Source organism: Pleurodeles waltl, chromosome 8 (assembly GCF_031143425.1).
Source record: "Pleurodeles waltl isolate 20211129_DDA chromosome 8, aPleWal1.hap1.20221129, whole genome shotgun sequence".
NCBI classification, from domain to species: domain Eukaryota; kingdom Metazoa; phylum Chordata; class Amphibia; order Caudata; family Salamandridae; genus Pleurodeles; species Pleurodeles waltl.
The window spans coordinates 28393379-28412990 of NC_090447.1; the positions used below are offsets into that span (position 1 = coordinate 28393379).

The following is a 19612-nucleotide window of genomic DNA, read 5'->3' on the forward strand; positions in this document are numbered from 1 at the left end:
AACAAGCATGTGCCATCGAAAGGACATGTCCAAAAGGTTTGCCTGGCCATCTTCCAAAAAGACAGATGTTCTCAGCCAGACGTGGCACCTTAAGGCAACCGTCGACAAAACCTCTCTGCCTAGCAAGTCAGTCGTATCCAGGTGAGGTCCTCGGGCCACACCTAATAGTGAACTTTGCTGCATCTCTTCCATCTTTCACTGCCTAGTAGAAGACGGCCCGGGCCTCCTCTAGAACCTGTGGGAGCACTTGCGCAACTGTATCCCAAAGGGTAAGGGAATAATGGCCCTAAAGGCATGAGGTGTTCACCGACCTCAATGACCGGTTGGTGGAAGAAAACATATTCTTCCCAAGCTGGTCCAGCCTTCTGGATTCCCTGTCCAGGGGAACGGCAGGGAATGTGCCGTGGGAAGTTGAGGCTTGGACTACCAAGCTCTCAGAGGTGGGGTGTTGGCTGAGGAAACTAGGGTCACCCAGGGCAGGGCGATGGCAGCAGGCAATTGTCCTGTTCACAGGGGCCCCTGTGCTGGGTTTGGACCAGGTACCCAGCAGGATATCAGCAAGTGCTTCACTGAAGGGCAAAAGGCATTCAGAAGAGGACAATCCTAGCTGAAGCACTTTTTTCAAAATGTCAGTTTTGACATCCACTGAGGGCAGTTCAAGGTCCAAGACCTCCACTGACCTGCACACCACCATTGCATAGGAAGCTCCCTCCTGTGTAGCCACAGACGGAGGAGAAAGCATACCAGAATCTAGAGATGTGCCAAGTTCACTGGCCACTGCTAGTTCTTCATACCCATTCAAAGTTTGTTTTAGCTAGTATTCTAAAGGGTCCAGCGACTTCCCCATTCCTCTCCCAAGCCTGGCTGTTTTAAATAATGTTCAGGCAATGATTTGGCACCCATGAGCGACAAAATCAGCATCATACGACGCTGTTCCGGCTCATCAGAGATCAGAATGGGGCTGGGGCCGGTGGTGCCTGCAGCATCGTGTCGAGATCGGCGCCAGAGAAGGTAGCATGAGTACGACCGGCGCCGATCCAGAATCGGATCCATGAGACCCCATCGGAGCTGAGGCTGAAACCGCTGGTGCAGAACTTGATGGGATCTCCTCTGACCCCACGGGTCCGAAAGCACTGCAGAGCGATACTCGGTGCATGGCCTCATAAAATTCCTTCATTTGAGGGGGAGTCACTCTGGCACCCGGAAACAAGGGAAGGCATGAAGTTGACTCTGGCAGCGGCAGAACCTCCCTGGAATGCTAATGTTCCTCACTTGGCGCGACGGACGATAGACAAGGCGAAGTCAAAATCTACTTGGACTTCTTCTTCTTTCTGTGCCTCCTCCCGGAGTGTCCTGAGGACCTTGAGTGGGAGGAAGAGAACTTGGAGCTTAGGGAGCGGTCCCATCAGAGGCAGGCCAGGTGTAACTGACATAGCGTGGTGACAGGTGCCACACTGTTTGAATCCTATCTTTCTGGAGGACGTCCTTGCCACACTATCAAAAATATTGGAAAAAATGCTGAAAATTTAGTGTCAAAAAGAGACAGAGGGGCAGGTCTTCCCCGGATCAGTACTAACTGGCGCAGAAAGAAAAGAACTGCCTGGGTGGCGCCTATAAAGGTGACTGCAACATCAAATCCGGCACGCACACGGGTATGCTCAAGCAAAAGTTTCGAGATTCAGTCTACTCCTGGGGAAATTCAGAGGTAAGGAATTTGCAGCTAGAAGTCTCTATCAGATTAGTAAGCACATATGTTTCTCCTTAAGTTTGCACTCTACTACTCGACTACACCTTAAGTCAAGACACAAAAGGATTCTACATAAGGTTTTGCTGGAGTCCATTTGTTGTCTAGACATCACCCACGACACATACCTCATCATAAACAAGTGTTGTGAAACAGAAATATTATATCCTTGTCACTGAAATCCTACAGAAATAAGTTCATATCTAAAAATGCATTGTTCATTCCGGACACTGACATATCTGTGAAAGATTATCAGGATGTTATTTAATTTTCTATATCTCTGAAATGGAATTTGGCTGTGAAAAATTCTCAGAATTCAGAAGGTTACGTTCCAAACCCACGAGGTGCAATATCCAGATCCTTAAAGGACACTTTTCCAGTAAATAATAATTGAATTTTCTCACCTGAAATTGCACGGAATATCTAGGCAATCCCACACAATACTTATCCAACAGTAAATCATATGGTCCATCCTTATATTTATCCATACTGTCAAAACTGCATCATTATTTTATCATCCTTCCCAAGATGTTCACAATATGTAGCTGAATGTACTAGTTTCCAAACATTCTAAAGACTAACTATGAGGCAGGACAATTGTTTAATGCTGGGTAAACATCGGGCACCGGCACAATTCAATAATAACCTTGGGTCGCACTCTTCTTCACAATATTCTCAAGAAAATGTTGCCACCTTTTTCACCTAGTCTGGCTGCTGCATACTCTTGCTTGCCTCAGCCTCACCAATCCACCTGCTGGGGCTTCTCTATTTCCTTAGCATATTACAAAGCATATTAATTGAGCTTTGCCACTACAATGCCCTCCCTTGAGCCTATGCTTGGCACTGATAATGTAGCATATATTGGCCAATAATAGATTTCCTCCTATTGTCTTCCACATTTAGAAGTTACAACCAAACCTCTCAGCACCCCCACAACTTGACACTTCACCCCCCTCTTTATTATCTCATATGAAATAGCTATGCTTCAATGATACACTCATTTTGAGGATAAAACATCAATCACATTTCTGATGGAAATCCATCCTTTTCATCCTTTTTCCTTCTTCCAACAAAACTGAGTTCTCAGAAAGACCCCGAACCAATGGACGAGCAGAGCTTTCCTCCTCATGAGATTACAATATGGTCAACAGATGCTCATCAGACTATGCCCCAATACTTGCCTCCACATGCTCCATTTTATAGTAGTCTCCCCAGCACAAGGTACAAAAGATGCAGTGCCAGCTATGTATCACGTGTTCAACTGCACAGTAAGCAATAATTAATAGAACAAAACTAATTGGAGCAAAATTGTTAGTGCCATTATCTTCCACAAATGCCCTTCCCTTACTTTCCACACTCCCACTGGTGCCTGTTATTTTCAGAGGGAGTCTGCAAAATATACCCTCTTATCTACTTGGTTTTAATTGCTGGTCCTTCTCTGTTTCCTTCTTATAATCCAAAGCATGTTCTTTATGCTTAGCCACAATAATGCCATCCCTTGAGTCTACGGTTAGCACTAATAGTGTAGCACATGTTGGCAATAAATTATCTTCCCCTATTGACTTCCAAATGTAAAAGTTGCATGCCTTACATGTCAAGACTGATAGGCGAGGGGACTCCATCCTATTTTGTTTTATATTTAGGAACGTCAGTCAAGCATTGAGAGTTAGAGTGCAAGGTATGAGCAGAGTAGTACCAGGAGAACAGGGAGTAGATATGTGTCTGATCCAAACTTATAGGTGGCTTTATGACATACACAATCATAAAGTGCACTTAAAAATGCTCCTGTGAGCAATAGTAGCCAGTGAAGTTGGCAAAGATGTACAAACATGGGTCAGATTCTTTTAAGTACCAGAACTGTGCATACAGCAGTGTTTTATAGCACCAGTAACCTCTGTAATAGATATGTAGGAAGGCCCACTAACCAAGAGTTAAAGTAATTCAACCTGGAGATTATCAGAACTTGAACCAAGCCTTTCTTAAGACAGACACTAACTACAGAGTCACCTGAACAAAACAGAAGGAGACATTCTTGTTCAGCTTTGCAGGAGAGCTGGCAGGTGAGGCAGTTGGTGAAGGAACACACATATGTATCTATTGTTGATCTGAACCCCCTACTCACACACAGAAGGGAGGGAGGTAGCTAGATGTACCAAGGTAGGAACAGAGCTGAACAGATACATGTCAGACATTATGCAAATATAATGTTGCTTCTGTGGTCTTTCCAGAATCAACAGCTGCTCTACGGTTCCCAATGGTCATCACAACTTCAAAAACAGATGAAACTGGAGCAAACCAGAAGCAGAGTAACAACGCCCCCCAGATCGACTAGTGTTCACTAAGGACACCCATTAATTCTAGTGACAAACAGTACCCAGCAGGCCATAAAACACCCACACAAAGACATCACGTGGTCGAGGTACGTTTGACCGTTTGGTGCCCTTGGAAACGTGGATCAGGTTTTTAGACCCACTGGCTCCCTACTCACTCTTCTACCGCTGTGACAATGGAGACCAGGAACCCATGGAACTTCAGGGCATCCGGTAAAGCAGTGCCTCCAGAATCAACAAATGGCAGACATACTTCCAGTGGCTAGCACAAGTGTCAAGATTAGTCAGAAGACCAGGGGAGTCAATAACCTACTCGGGTCCCATGGATCCATCAACCCCGGGAGCTGACATGTGGAACGCGTAGGGAGCCCTGATGGACATTCAGAAGTGGCACAAGATGGCAGGGTGCAGCATTCGAAGTGGCAGACTAACTATGTACCTGAGGGAGAGCAGTAAAGTTGGCAAGAATGTGGCCTTTGAGATGACTGCCGTCGAAGGTCTTCAGAGAGCCCACCACTGGATCAAGATACAAGTCAAAGATGGAGCTTGCGAGCGGCAGCTCAACCTGACAATGGCTTCTCAGGAGGGCCTCCCTCACAAAGGCATCGAACTGGGACCAGTGCCTGCGAGACAAGAAAGAGGTTTCATGGGTCAGAACAGATACCAACATAGGAGTTAGTGAGAAGGGGAATAGAAAGAAATAGGATCAGGACTGCAAAGCACTGGCCCACGAAAGGGAGAAAGAGAGAGAGAGAGAGCTATAGAAGTGACAAGTGAAGTGAAGAAAAAGGGGTGGGATTCTAGGAGGAAAAGGTGGGAATACTGGAGACATTAGTGACAATCAAAACATAGAAGGCAATTTATGCGTTGTGATATAAATAGTGGTAACATAAGCTGGAAACATTTTTGTTTTGCTTGAGAAAACTTTTCATGTTGATTGCTTGCATTCTATCAGCACATTGCCCCTTGCTGTCTTTCTCCAGAAGATCACCTATTAAATAAAACTGGATTTGCTCTGTCTAAGGCTATGCTCATGCTTTCATTTTTTCATTTCCTATGGTTTGACTGAAGCCCCCAAAATTCTGCAAATGCACAGAACAACTTGCTGAATTTAGATTTGTGAAACAATCATTTTTTCTTAACAGGTTATACAGATCATTTTAATTCATGCACCAATTGATTTTGTGACTCTCTTTTTGGAATTATTTTTGACGATTCAAATTATTGTTATTATTCTGTTCTGTAACAGAATGAATGTTTTTTGTGTTTTTATTATTAGGATATTTTTGAGGGAAATCAGAGCCTTGGTTTGTAATTTGAAGAAAGGGAACCCTGCCAATACAATTTCTGAATTTGCTTTTGGACAAATGTAATTCAGAAAACACTGACTACCGCTGCCAAACCCAAATATTGCTTGGAAAGTCAATGTCTACACAAAAATGCACTGCTCTTCTTTTCGCCATCCCCCCGCTCACAACCGTGACCCCTGATGGTTTGCTTCATCTTTGTGGCAGGATCTGCCCTCTAATCATTTTAAGGACATATTCCTTACAGTGGCGTATCTGACCAACCAACGTCTGCATGTCCTGAAAGTCATCATGCCTACTTGCTGATGAGGCCAGGTATGGCAAGTGTCTCTGCTATGGAAGGCAGCATAGGGTCCTAAACAGTATGTGAGTTACCTTCAAGATTTTCAGCCTAGTCTTCAGAGGGATTTGTAGCTTGGTTACCAAATTTCTGCAGCCCCACCTAGATCTAGAGATGTGCTAAGCTACACCGCTCCTCCTGGGGCTGGTCTGAAACTCTGACTGAGAGCAGTCAAAATGCAATGGTTGCCGGCCCAGAACAAGGAACCAGCCCTGTGATTATTCTGGGATTGCACCACCCTTCATTGAGAGTCCACCTCTCAGCTCTTAAAGCTTCCAGAAACCACCCTTAACTACATCCCTTATTTGATTTACAAAATTAAATAACCATCTAGGAAATAGATTCTCTGCCCCTCAGGTTCTATACTATCTCCTTCAATAAAATGTCCCACTGCACTACCAGATTCAAAACGTGTATTACACTATTCAACATTCACTGGGATTCATTCAAGATTGCTATTTCTGACAAAACGGGCTTGCACATGCTTGTGAAGATGCACAATTCAGTAACAAGCTGGATTAAGAATTTGGTCATCTGCATAATTTGCCTCACTGCTTTTCGGGTTTATCAGTGGATGCAAAGTAACTTGTTCTTCCTCGATGGTGGAAATAAGGAGATTTATCAGCCCCCCTGACCCCTTTTACATGCAGTCTCCAAAACAGCATTCCACAATCTGGGTCCACTACAAGGGGATCTGCTGTTGCTCAGGTGCTCTGAGAAAATATCTCTGATCCGAGCTGTGGTCAGGTCCTACCTGGATTACAACAACATTTCAGGCCCTGGTAATGCCTCACTGCCAGCCCTCTAGAGAGGTTAGTTTATGCTGCCTGCCTACTGTTTGGCTTGAAAAGAACATGCCCATGGAACACCGGCCCTGAAATCCCCCCTCTCGTTTCCAGTAAAAGAAAGAGTGATCTTCAGATGTCCCTGCATGGCACATAAAGCACTAAATGGTCAATATCCCACATACCTCATACGAAAAAGTCTCTTGCCTGTAATCCTAGTTCTCTTCCACAGAAATCCTCAAAGTCATGGCAAAGTATTGCCACGCTCTTGTGAGGGATCCCAGAGCACTATACAAAATATGTATTTTTATCTATGTGCCAGGTTTATAGGGGTGAAAAGGTGCATATATATTGAAAAAAACAGGTTTTGCAGCCAAATAAGGGCTAGAACAGGCCAAAATTAATTTATGTTTAATTTTTTTAAAATATCTCCAATTGCAGTAATATAATCACTGAAGCTAAAGTAACTATAAATATCACTGACAAACCTTTTTTATAATATGAATGATTGATGGAATTTAGGACAATGCATGCACATAGGTAGAGCATTAAAACTAAGACTGTGCTAAATTATAAATAGGGGACATTTACCACACCTACATGGGTGGTGCTAAATGTGCCAGGTCAACGTCACTGGTGACAGTTTGCATTAAAAATAAATAAACAAAACACGCCATTTCCTTTATGTTACTCCGTGTTCAGAAGTCTGAGATGCCATGGAAGTCCCAATGAGGGCTCATTTAAAGCTTCAAGCCCAGTCAGGGCTCCAGGAGGTCGGATACATTCTCTACAATGTTTCAATCCGTCACTGTTTATAGATTACTAGAATGGGTTGTACTTTAATGAGTGAAGGATGAGGACCCAAGGAACCTGGGGTCTGCGTGCCAGCCCTCCTTGTCACAAAGTGCCTGCTGCAGGGTCTTGCATCCCTGAGGTTTCCCCTGCTTCCCCAGGTTCAGAAGCTCTGAATGGGCGCTGGCTTAGGGCTCCATTCTCCTATCTGCAGTGTCCCAAAGTGCTCTGTGATCGGGTGACACTGGCTCATAAAGGTCTCCTCTGCCTGTCCAGCTTAAGAACTCTGACCAGGCCCTGAGTCACAGGTCCAGAGGACCCTGAGGTAGAAGCCCCCAGCCCTGGGCTGCTTTCCACAGGGACAGGGTCCTGGAGGACTGAACAGTCTCCCTTGCCTGCCAGGGAGAAGTTGCTCTTAGTGGGCCCCGGGTAAGAGTTCTGGCAGGTCTGGGGGTGGGAGCTCCCGGCCATAGGCTCTTCTCAGGCCCGCCATGTCCCAAAGTGCCGGGACAGAATCCTGCAAAGCCAGCAGTGCTTCCCCTGTCACCTGGTTAAGAAGCTCTGACCAGGCCCCAGGCCAGAGCTCCAGCAGGCCTGTAGGCTCCCTTCCCCAGCCTGCCATATTGCAAAGTGCTGGGGACAGGGACCCACAGACCCGGACAGGGCTCCACTTCTTGGCTGGGATAAAAACACTCTGACCGGGCCCAGGGTCAAAGCTCCGTGAGGCCCGCTGAAAGATCCATGCCTGAGGCCCAGCCGACATTGAGAACCTGAATTCAGGGTGTCCTTGGCACCTCCAATGGAGAGCAGAAACAGGTTTTCAAGACATAGTGCAACTAGATTTCATCCTTCAAGCCCGGTCAATTGGTTGCTCTTAGCCCAGTCATCTGGTTGTGCATGCCATAGGAATAAATAATGCCCCACATGGTCAGGATGCCCTGGAAGTCCTGATGAGGGCTCATTTCACTCTTCAAGCCCAGCGAGGGCTCCAGGAGGTCGGAAACATTTTCTCAAATGTCCCCCTCTCTCTTTCTTTGTGCGCAGATTAAAAGAATAGCAGGTATCCTTCCTTCGTATTAATAGGGACAAGCTACAAGGGAGCCCTCGTCATCTGGCTGTTCTCTTGACATCCACATGCAGGGCGGCCTGCTCGGAGTGGTTTAGCCAGAACTGTTCTCTGATTAGGCACAGTTTGCCCATTGAGGGATGACTGATTGGCCAACTTTGGTTGTTGTTTCAAGCAAAATGCTTCTCCCAGCCTGACTGTCTGACTAGAGGGTCTCCATCTTGTGGAGGCCACCCAGCAGAGCAAAGAGCCTGGCAACTTGGTCTGACCGGAGTGGATGGATTCACATGGTGCTTGTTCTGGATGCCGCCTGGCGGTCCAGGCCTGCACGCATACTGTGCCCTTCTCCTCCCAGCACATTCATGCAGCAGCCCGACACAACAATTTTGTGGGCTGCCCATGCATCAGCCCACCTCCCCCTTCTGTTGTCTTGGAGCAGACTGGGACCCCAGTGCCCGTTCGACAGCCCTGTTCCTGAGCACCCTGCATCAGCAGCAATTCAAGATTTAACAGAGTATATTGAAGTTACCTGTCTTCGGCAGGAGGGCAGCCTGGATGATAAGGAGCTGGGGCCACGATTGAACCCTGGCTCCTCTGGTGGAGATGCTGTGCCCCTTTCAAGCCAGTGTGAACTGCTTTGAGGGGTGGGAAGAGAAGCTGCTCCCACCGCTTGAGTTTTTACACATATACTGGAGGCAGATGAGTCGCTTTGATGATGTGGGGGAACCCAGGTCTTCTCCTCTCTGTGACCCCCACTAGGGAGGGGGAAACCCCATCCTGCTGGCATGATTCAGTGGTACTGCCTAAGCTGGGCCGCTATTGACATTCAGGGGTTGAGCCCTGGCTACCACCAGCACTGGTAATAGGTGAATAACAGTTGTGCAGGTGGGGCAACTCTCTCTCGTTGCCAGGTACCTGGTGGCTTGGGCCTGTTTTGCCAGGTTAAGACTCGAATGTCCGCTGCCTTGGGAGCCTCTTGCTTGAGTGCCTGTCATGCTGGTGGAGTGGAACTTCTAGGTGGAGTGCCTAGAAACACTATTTAAATTGAGGAGGCTGACTTTTAGAGGGGAAACCTGATGGGGTGCTGGGTTGTTTCACCACGTGGGTGGTGGGAGGTTAGCGCTGATTTACTCTTGTATCTCCTGCATCCCATGGTGGATGAATGTTGGGAAAGTTGCCTGTAACTCTTGCCAGTGGATCATTTGGCTTCTGCATCTATGAAGAATGCAGTTAGGTGGGAGAAATCGTGTGAAATGCAGGACACCCTGATCATCAACACTTCAAACGTACCTTGAGGCTCCAGGTTCCTCCTGGAACTATACCTGTCTGAGGGTCGCTTGAATGTCAATCGTCCTAGGGCCCTTCCAGGGCATGGTTCACACAGGGCTCTTCATCCTCCCAAGGTCAGGCCCTTTATTGCCCTCTTACTTTAGGGGCAAAGGAGTTTACTGTGAGGGTGGCCCTCTTAATTTCAACTCCAACAGCTTGATAGATCCTTTTAACTCTTCCACTTTGCAATGTCATTTATGCTGACCTCAATAACTTTTTCATTGTCAATCCAGCAACAAGGCAAGTACAGTTGTAAGAGTGAGTCTGAAGGGAAGGGTTGTGTGCCGGCAAGCGTACTGTGAGGGTGAGGTTTAGTTTTAGTGTAAGGGTATGGATTAATGTAAGGGTAGGGGAAACATTAAGGTAAGGAACAGGTTGAAGGCTGGGGCATTGGCAAATCCCAATATTTGAATGAGGGAAAGGATGAGAGAGAGGCTACGTCAAAGGGGGAAAGCATTAGTTAGAGTCAGGGTGAGAGTAGAGGCTAGGTCAATAGTAAGGAGTAGTGTGAAGGTAAGGGGGAGGGTAAGGAGTAGTGTGAAGGTAAGGGGGAGGGTAAGGAGTAGTGTGAAGGTAAGGGGGAGGGTAAAGAGTAGGGGGAGGGTAAGGAGTAGTGTGAAGGTAAGGGGGAGGGTAAGGAGTAGTGTGAGGGTAAGGAGTAGGGGGAGGGTAAGGAGTAGTGTGAAGGTAAGGGGGAGGGTAAGGAGTAGTGTGAGGGCAAGGAGTAGTGTGAGGGCAAGGAGTAGGGAGAGGTTTAAGGTTGAGTTAGAGGCCAGGATCAGGGCAAAGGAACCTGGCAGTTTACAAGCATGTACTAGTGACAAGGCAGTAGCACAGAGAGGTTTCCAAGAAGAGCTTGTTGAAGTATTAGTCATGATGCTTGTGACAATCTGACAGCAACAAGATCTTGTCTGCAGAGACAATGACATAGATTCTGGAAGTGAGGAGCCTGTGGTATCATAGGGACCCGCAGGAGTCCACCTGCATTTCAACACCTAGTTAGTTATAAGAGACATTAGTCGGAAGTACCCCTCGCCCCACTCCCTCACAAGGCCTCCCCATATTCTTACCTCGGATGCAAGTGACCACCAAATCCCCAGATGTAGGCATACACAAAGCTATTCTGAGCCACCTTGTCATTTTCAGCAGGTATGAGTTCCTCCAGTCGGTGTCTCTGCTCCGTAAAAATGGAGCCAGTGGCACTAGCGTTTAAATCATGACCTTCAACAGATAAATAAAACATTTAGCCATTGACATCTCAGCAGACTTGACAATTCACGCACTCAGCTCAACGTACAGTCTTCAGAATGCATGCTCTTCAACTGTTACTACTTGTGGTTCTCCACAGTAGTGCTACAGTCATGCTAAAATGTGCATAGTTCTGTGATGCAGTCATTCTAAAGTGTTCTCAGATTAGTGGCACAGTCATTCGAAAGTGTGCTCAGTTGAGTTGTATGGTTGTATAGTCATTCGAAAGTATGCTCAGTTGAGTTGCATGGTTGTGTAGTCATTCGAAAGTGTGCTCAGTTGAGTTGTATGGTTGTATAGTCATTCGAAAGTGTGCTAGGTTGAGTTGTATGGCTGTATAGTCATTCGAAAGGGTGCTCAGTTGCGTTGTATGGTTGTATAGATATTTTCAGTTGAGTTGTATGGCTGTATAGTCATTCAAAAGTGTGCTCAGTTGAGTTGTATGGTTGTGTAGTCATTCGAAAGTGTGCTCAGTTGAGTTGTATGGTTGTATAGTCATTCGAAAGTGTGCTCAGTTGAGTTGTATGGTTGTGTAGTCATTCTAAAGTGTGCTCAGTTGAGTTGTATGGTTGTGTAGTCATTCGAAAATGTGCTCAGTTGAGTTGTATGGTTGTACAGTCATTTAAAAGTGTGCTCAGTTGAGTTGTATGATTGTATAGTCATTCGAAAGTGTGCTCAGTTGAGTTGTATGGTTGTATAGTCATTCGAAAGTGTGCTCAGTTGAGTTGTATGGTTGTATAGTCATTCGAAAGTGTGTTCAGTTGAGTTGTATGGTTGTGTAGTCATTCGAAAGTGTGCTCAGTTGAGTTGTATTGTTGTATAGTCATTCGAAAGTGTGCTAGGTTGAGTTGAATGGCTGTATAGTCATTCAAAAGGGTGCTCAGTTGAGTTGTATGGTTGTATAGTTATTTTCAGTTGAGATGTATGGTTGTGTAGTCATTCGAAAGGGTGCTCAGTTGAGTTGTATAGTCATTCGAAAGGGTACTCAGTTGAGTTGTATGGTTGTATAGTCATTCGAAAGGGTGCTCAGTTGAGTTGTATGGTTGTATAGTCATTTGAAAGGGTGCTCAGTTGAGTTGTATGGCTGTATAGTCATTCGAAAGTGTGTTCAGTTGAGTTGTATGGTTGTGTAGTCATTCGAAAGTGTGCTCAGTTGAGTTGTATTGTTGTATAGTCATTCGAAAGTGTGCTAGGTTGAGTTGAATGGCTGTATAGTCATTCAAAAGGGTGCTCAGTTGAGTTGTATGGTTGTATAGTTATTTTCAGTTGAGATGTATGGTTGTGTAGTCATTCGAAAGGGTGCTCAGTTGAGTTGTAAAGTCATTCGAAAGGGTACTCAGTTGAGTTGTATGGTTGTATAGTCATTCGAAAGGGTGCTCAGTTGAGTTGTATGGTTGTATAGTCATTTGAAAGGGTGCTCAGTTGAGTTGTATGGCTGTATAGTCATTCGAAAGGGTGCTCAGTTGAGTTGTATGGTTGTATAGTCATTCGAAAGTGTGCTTAGTTTAGTGGCACAGTCACTGTAAACTGTACAAAGTTCAGTGACATGGTCATTGTAACGTCTATTCAGTTCAGTGGCAGTCACTCTAAAGTGTGCTCAGATTAGTGGCATAGTTACGCTAAAGGTTGCTCAGTTCAGTGGCAAAGTAATTCTAAAGTGTGCTGTGTACAGTCATTCTAAATACATTAATTAATAACTAAACAAACAAGTTACTTACCTTTGGTAACACTCTTTCAGGTTGATATTCTATCTGACTGCAAATTCCTCACCTTGTAAATATTCCCCAGGTGTCAGATTGGATCAGGAAAACTCTAAAGCAGTATTCCTATGTGTCTGTAGGTGGTGTTGTGCATCTCCATGCAGATGTCATTGCACTCCATAAGTGATAAGCAGAGTTGCCTATAAGTGCCACCCGTGCAAGCTGATATCAGTTGCTTTCGAGGCTGTCAACACACTCAAATGCAGGACCTATTGGAAGATTGGCATGACTAGTGTGACGATCTCCAGACTGGGGCAACACATAAGGATGATGGATGGAGTGCTGAAACTTTTCAACCACTCACCCCCAGTCACAGATCTTGGTTTAATCCATCGTTCTTTTGCTCACCATGCCGCCCCAGTTTGGACCCAGCAATATGCAAATCAGTCTTGACCCTGATCCCAATGGATACAGTCCAGTCCGAACTACCAGGCCAGGTCCTCCCTGGACGGGAAACAAGCATCCTGGGACCAGCGTCAGGGTATCACCCTTCATAAGCCAGGCTAGCTTGAATCCAGTGGCACAGTGAGCAAGGGACCCACATCTGGGCATACCCTTCCCACTTAGGGCAACTTTAGCAACACAAAAGGATGATGGACGGAGTCCTGAAACTTTCCAACCTCTCACTCCCAGTCACAGATCTGGGTTTAATCCATCGTTCTTTTTCTCACCATGCCACCCCAGTTTGGATCCAGCCATATGCAAATCAGTCTCGCACCTGTTCCCCATGGGAACAGTCCAGCCCGAACTGCCATGCTAGGTCCTCCCTGGACCAGAAACAAGCATCCTGGGACCGGTTTCAGGGTACCTCCAGACTGGGACCTTTTTAAATGGGAAAAGAGTCCAGTTCACAGAACAGGAGCTGGGTTGGATCAGTGAGAAATCTGTGCTTGGATAGAGTATCTAATAGAGAGTGACCGAAGGTAAGCAACTTGTTAAGGAGGAAAATCAAATGCAGGCAACTGTCGCCACTCAATCTCCAGGCATGGAGATGATAATTGTGAGGGCCTGGGTGCAATATCCTGCCCTGCTGCTCAAACGGAAGATCCTCCTGAAATTGCAGCGTTATCAGGGAACAGGTGCTCAGGCGTTCTGGATACCACACTCTCCATGTCCAATCCAGTGCCTTTAGGATGACTTTGGGCCAGTCGTTCCTGATCTTCTTCAGAGCTTCGGGCAGAATTGGTAGGAGCAGAAAGGCATGTAGGAGTCCCAAGCTCCACCACAGTTAAATAGAACTCCAAGGGAGAGTCTTCTTGTGAATTCAAGCCCACAAAAGTACTGGGACTGCATGTTCTTGGCAGTGGCAAAAGATTGAGCCAGTGTTTTCCCCACTCTTGGAAGATTTGCTGCATGACCTCCAGATGTAACTACTATTTATGATCCACTAAGTACTGATGACTGAGTTTGTTCACCCTAGCATTCAAATATCTTGTCACTTCTAGAGGAGTAAAGCCTCTAGAAGCAGGACTCAAGATTGAATTCTGCCCAGCATGTAGCAGTGATGTTGTTCATAAGTATCTGGACCAGCCTTCCTCTGATGGTGGGTAGGAAGGACTTCTGTGAAAAGCGAATAAGCCCGCAACCCCACCAGACAGATGTGGAGGTGGGCCTCCACTCAAAATCAGAGTCCTCTGTTCTCCACCTCTCCCAGATGGTCACCCCAACCCAGAAATGATGCATCTGTCACCACTGTCAAGTCTGGGTAAGTGTTAGAAATGGGGTCTCTAGCTAGCAGTCAGTTTGCACCCTGTCCAAGTAGGGACCCTCACTCTAGTCAGGGTAAAGGAGATACACAGCTTGGATAACCCCTACTCACCCCTGTGGTAGCTTGGCACGACTAGTCAGGCTTATCTCAGGGGAAATGTGTAAAGTATTTGCACAAACACACACAATAACACAGTGAAAACACCACAAAATAACTCCACACCAATTTAGAAAAACAGCCAATATTTATTTTAATCAAACAAGCCCAAAATGAAAAAAATCCAACATACACAAGCAAAGATATGAATTTTAAAGTAAAAAGAGTCTTAATCCATAAGAATCAATGGATGCGTTGTTTTAGCACAAAGTACCTGGTAAGTGTCAAAAATAAAGCCGCACAGGGGAGCGTGCATCAGAAAAGCAAGCGATGCGTCGATTCCTTACTCGCAAGTGAGGCTGTGCGTCGATTCTTTCTCCACCGGGTAAGCAATGTGTTGATTCTTTCCTTGCAGGGAAGGGACGGGTCAGTTTCTGGACAAGCAGCCTCAGGTCCGTGCAGTGATGTTGAAGATTTTGACGCCTAGGGACGATGAGTGGAAAATCCGGACGTACGGCAGCGATGAACCCACGCTGAGCTGGCGATGGGTCGATTTCACCTGTGCTGTGTCTATTTTTCAGCCACGGTGCAGGCGCTGCATCGATTTTTCTGTCGCTGAGCTCCGCTGTGTGGATTTTCACTCTGGTTCTGCTTGCTTCTCCTTCCACTGGCCCAGGGAGTGAACGTGGCACCACTTGGCAAGTCAGTAGGTCTCAGCGAAAGAGCCCAGGTGCTGGCAGATGAAGTCTTTGAAATCCCTGAGGCTTATTAACAGGAGGCAAGCTCAGCCCAAGCCCTTGTAGAAACCTCACAAGCAGGATACACACCAAAGTCCAGTCTTTGTCCTCTCTCAGGCAGAAGCAGCAACTGCAGGCCAGCCCAACAAAGCACACATAGTAAAGGGACAGTACTCTTCCTCACAGCTCCTCTCTTTGGCAGAGGTTCCTCTTGATCCAGAAGTGGTCTGAAGCTGTGGGGTCAGCAGTCCAATACTTATACTCATTTCTTCCTTTGAAGTAGGCAAACTTCAAAGGAAAGTCTTTATAGTGCACAAGATCCTGCCTCTTCCTTGCCCTGCCCCAGACACACTCTAGGGGGTTGGAGTCTGTATTGTGTGAGGCCAGGCACAGCCCTTTCAAGTGCAGGTGTCAGCTCCTCCCTCCCACTCTAGCCCAGGATGACTGATCAGGATATGCAGGACACACCTCAGCTCACTTTGTGTCACTGTCTAGAGTGAATTCACAAACAGACTAAATATCACTCTGACCCAGACGTGTACTCAGCAGCCAAGCAGAGGCACAGAATGGTTAAGCAAGAAAATGCCCACTTTCTAAAAGTGGTCTTTTCAAACAGACAATCCAAAAAACAATTTTACCAAAAGATGTATTTTTAAATTGTGAGTTCAGAGACCCCAACTCCACATCTCTATCTGCTCCCAATGGGAACCTGCACTTAAAAGATATTTAAAGGCAATCCCTAGGTTAACCTATAGGAGAGATGGGCCTTGCAATAGTGAAAACCGAAGTTGGCAGTATTTTACTATCAGGACATGTAAAACACATCCTACTTCTAAAATACACTGCACGCTGACCCTGGGGCTACCTAGGGCATACCTTAGGAGTGACTTGCATGTAGAAAAAGGGAAGGTTTGGGCCTGGCAAGTGGGTAAACTTGCCAGGTTAAAATGGCAGTGCAAAACAGCCCACACAGACACTGCAGTGGCATGACATGGTTACAGGGCTACTCATGTGGGTGGCATAATCAGTGCTGCAGGCCCACTAGTAGTAGTTGATTAACAGGCCCTGGGCACCTCTAGTGCACTCAACTAAGGACTTACTAGTAAATGAAATATGCCAATCAGGGATAACCAATCATAATTCAAATTTACACAGGGAGCACTTGCACTTTAGTACGGGTCAACAGTGGTAAAGTGCCCTGAGTACCAAAACTAGCAAAAACTAAATCCAGCACACAGTCAAATATACAGGAAGCAGAGGCAAAAAAGACAGGGGAAACCCCGCCAAGGATGCAGGTCTAACAGTAGGGTAAGGAGAGAGGTCTGCCATTGACCCAATTGCATTCCAACAGCCACGGCTGCAGGTGTTTTGAAGTCTGCTCTGAAGTCTGGATGCAGTCTAACAGATTCCTCTGGGGCTGTGACCGCTGGGATTTCAGATCCCACTGCAGCGCTCTTTTGTGCTATCTGGCATAGTTTACCATCAGAATGGAGGAGGCTAACAATCCCAGCAGCTTCAGAGCCATATCACTGAGATCCAGGACAGAGGCTGAAACATCAGGATAACAGACCAAATGTCCTGGACTCTCCACTCTGGGGAAAAGTCACAAAACTGCGCCATATCCAGAACAGCACAGGCGAATGGAAGGATCTGCGAAGGAGTCAGGTTTGACTTCGTCATGTTGACAGTAAACCCTAAAGATGTTATATGGTTCACTTTCATCTGGATATGGTTGATGAATGTGTGGGGTGATTCCAGCCTTCACCAGCCAGCCTTTGAGATAGGGGGAAGACTGGAAGCCCTGACCTCCAAGTGTGCTGTGTCCACTGCCGTCACGTGCATGAACACCCGAGGGACAGTGGTGACGCCAAAAGGGAGCATGGCAAATTGAACTGTTCATAGCCTACTATGAACTGCAGATAGCGCCGGAGGTCCTGCAGGGCATGGATGTGGAAATGAGTGACCTGCAGGTCCAATGCCACATCCAGTCTCCAGGATCGAGTTCAGACAGGACCTGGGGTATTACGCATGACGGTGTTGAGATGGGTGCACTGTCACTGCCAGAGAGGAAAGACTTCAGCATGGAGCCACACGATGCCACCTACCAGCCTGCAGGAATACTGCTCAGACGTTTTCAGATCCATGCTGACGCCTAGGGAATATTCACAGGTGAAAGATGTGTAGTTGGAAGCACCAACCAAAAATGTTTTTCTGAAGTATAACATTTAACATTTAAAATCAGGAAAATGTGGAAGCTTACAGGTTTTATCACTGGTCACAGAATAATACTAGTGTTGGTGCATTGCTTTGAGGAAGACCATCTTGCTGGGCCTGATACCTGGAACCGAGTTTACACACAGAGTTCTGTCTTAGGTGTATGAACTTGCTAAACCTTCTCACTCGGAGCAAATCCATGGCCTTCAAGTTACACACAGATCTCGGTGATGGGTGTACTTACCCTCTGAGCTTTTTGACTTGGGTTACTACTTATAACCTGCAGATAACAGATGGATCTCTACAGTTGGCATTAACCTACTGAACTATCTCAAAAAGGCTGGACCTTGCAGTGATCTGCAGATTACATTCAGGGTATTTCTCATTATTATTTTCATTTTTCATCCGTTTTCCCATGTTTGTTGTTTGCAGTTTATTCTCTTTTCATTATTTCCCTTTTACTAGATTATTTTCTGTTTTAACTGTCTAGCTCTGGCCCATTGTTCTGTATTGTCACTCACTCTCCATATCTCAACCTTATTGTGTTTTTTGAGTTTTCTTTCACTTCGTGTTTCCCCCTACTTTTCCTTTTTATCTCTTTTCCTTGCTTAGGAAATTTCCTGCACTTGCCTTTAATACATTCTTCTCTTTTTTAGTTGTTCTGTCATTGCTCAGGTACGGGGCTGACTATTAAGCATGGGTATTAAGATGTATGTTACCCAGTACATGTGCAATTCTATTCATTCAAATTTCTGGACCACATAATTCCTACTAAAAGGTGGCACTTAAGAAAAGATACAGTGTACAAAATGTAAGCATCTAAAGGCCAAATGTAACACAACATAAATAGTTTCTGTTTTTGACCATCTTTAATTAGTTTAATGTTTTAAATGTTTTTCATATTAGGCTGGCATATACTGAGGACTGTAGTCCAGATGAAGACCTCTATAATTGTTTCTCCACATAGTCACTCAGCATGATTACTAAGGAGTGACCAAAGAATAAAGGACTTTGTAATGTACTGTATAGAATTAGCAACCTCAATAAGTGCATTCTGGGAGGATCCTCTTTCAAAAATACTATTATTGTTGAAAAGCATGAGAAGCTGATATTTGAAATGCACTTGCGGTAGAACTTGTTTGTGCTGATAAGAAATTGCTAGCAGTGGAATGAAAATAAGTGATGGTAGAAAACAGTCCAAATGCCAATTATAATAAGTGATAAAATGACAACTTTTAAAGATAGTTTGTAGAAATGTGCTCACATCTCGTCAACGCCTCACCTTATCTCTGTTCTGTGATAACTACCACATTATGTCACCAAACCAGGTGCTTGGAATGCAGGTCAATGAGGTAGGATTTACTCTAGGTATTGGAACTCCTATCCCCTAGAGGGACAGGGACTACACTCATTTAAAGAAGTTGGCATGAGTCAACGGGGGAGCAGCATAAAACAGTCCTGTTGACTGCCACCTGCTTTTTGTGATGCTGTCTACTTTGCACATGGACCATATAAACATATTTTGGGTGATTCCTGCAGTGCAGGTCATGAGTGACAGCAGGACGAACGAGTTACTTACCTTCGGTAACGACTTTTCTGGTGGATACATTAGCTACCTGTGGATTCCTCACCTAATGAATACTCCCATGGCGCCAGCATTCGACGGAAATCTTCTTACTAGTCTCTGCACGTCGACGAGGACGTCACTCTAGCCCACGCGACGCCGCCTGACGTCATACAGGCAATAAGAGGTCCTCGACGACGTGCGGACGTCAGTACCAATCATTTTTTACGTGCATGAGAACAACCAGGCAATGCAATGAAAGAGCAAGGCAACATCCCATTACATTGTAAAAATACACAACATTGCATGAATAACTGTAAATCTTTTATATATATATATAACTCTCTCTTTTTAAAATATATATATACACATCAAGTATATACACAAAGATATATACCTATATACATATATATAAATATAATATATACAACATCTATTGCACCCTCAAAGACCAAGAGGAGCGTACTCAAGGATTACTTGGTAAGACCAGAAAGGCAACGGGGAGGCGGGTGGGACCGTGAGGAATCCACAGGTAGCTAATGTATCCACCAGAAAAGTCGTTACCGAAGGTAAGTAACTCGTTCTTCTGATG

The 19612-nt window shown here is 45.6% G+C and overlaps 1 protein-coding gene across 1 annotated transcript in view; it reads right to left on the reverse strand.

Moving 5' to 3' along the window:
• DNHD1 (dynein heavy chain domain 1) overlaps positions 1 to 19612 on the reverse strand; it is a 337397-nt gene that overhangs the window by 144851 nt on the left and 172934 nt on the right. The window contains exons 23-24 of the mRNA XM_069203282.1: positions 10764 to 10914; positions 4514 to 4697 (exon numbers count right to left, since the gene is read on the reverse strand). Coding sequence (XP_069059383.1) covers positions 4514 to 4697; positions 10764 to 10914 — 335 coding nt within the window. The remainder of the gene's footprint in view (positions 1 to 4513; positions 4698 to 10763; positions 10915 to 19612) is intronic.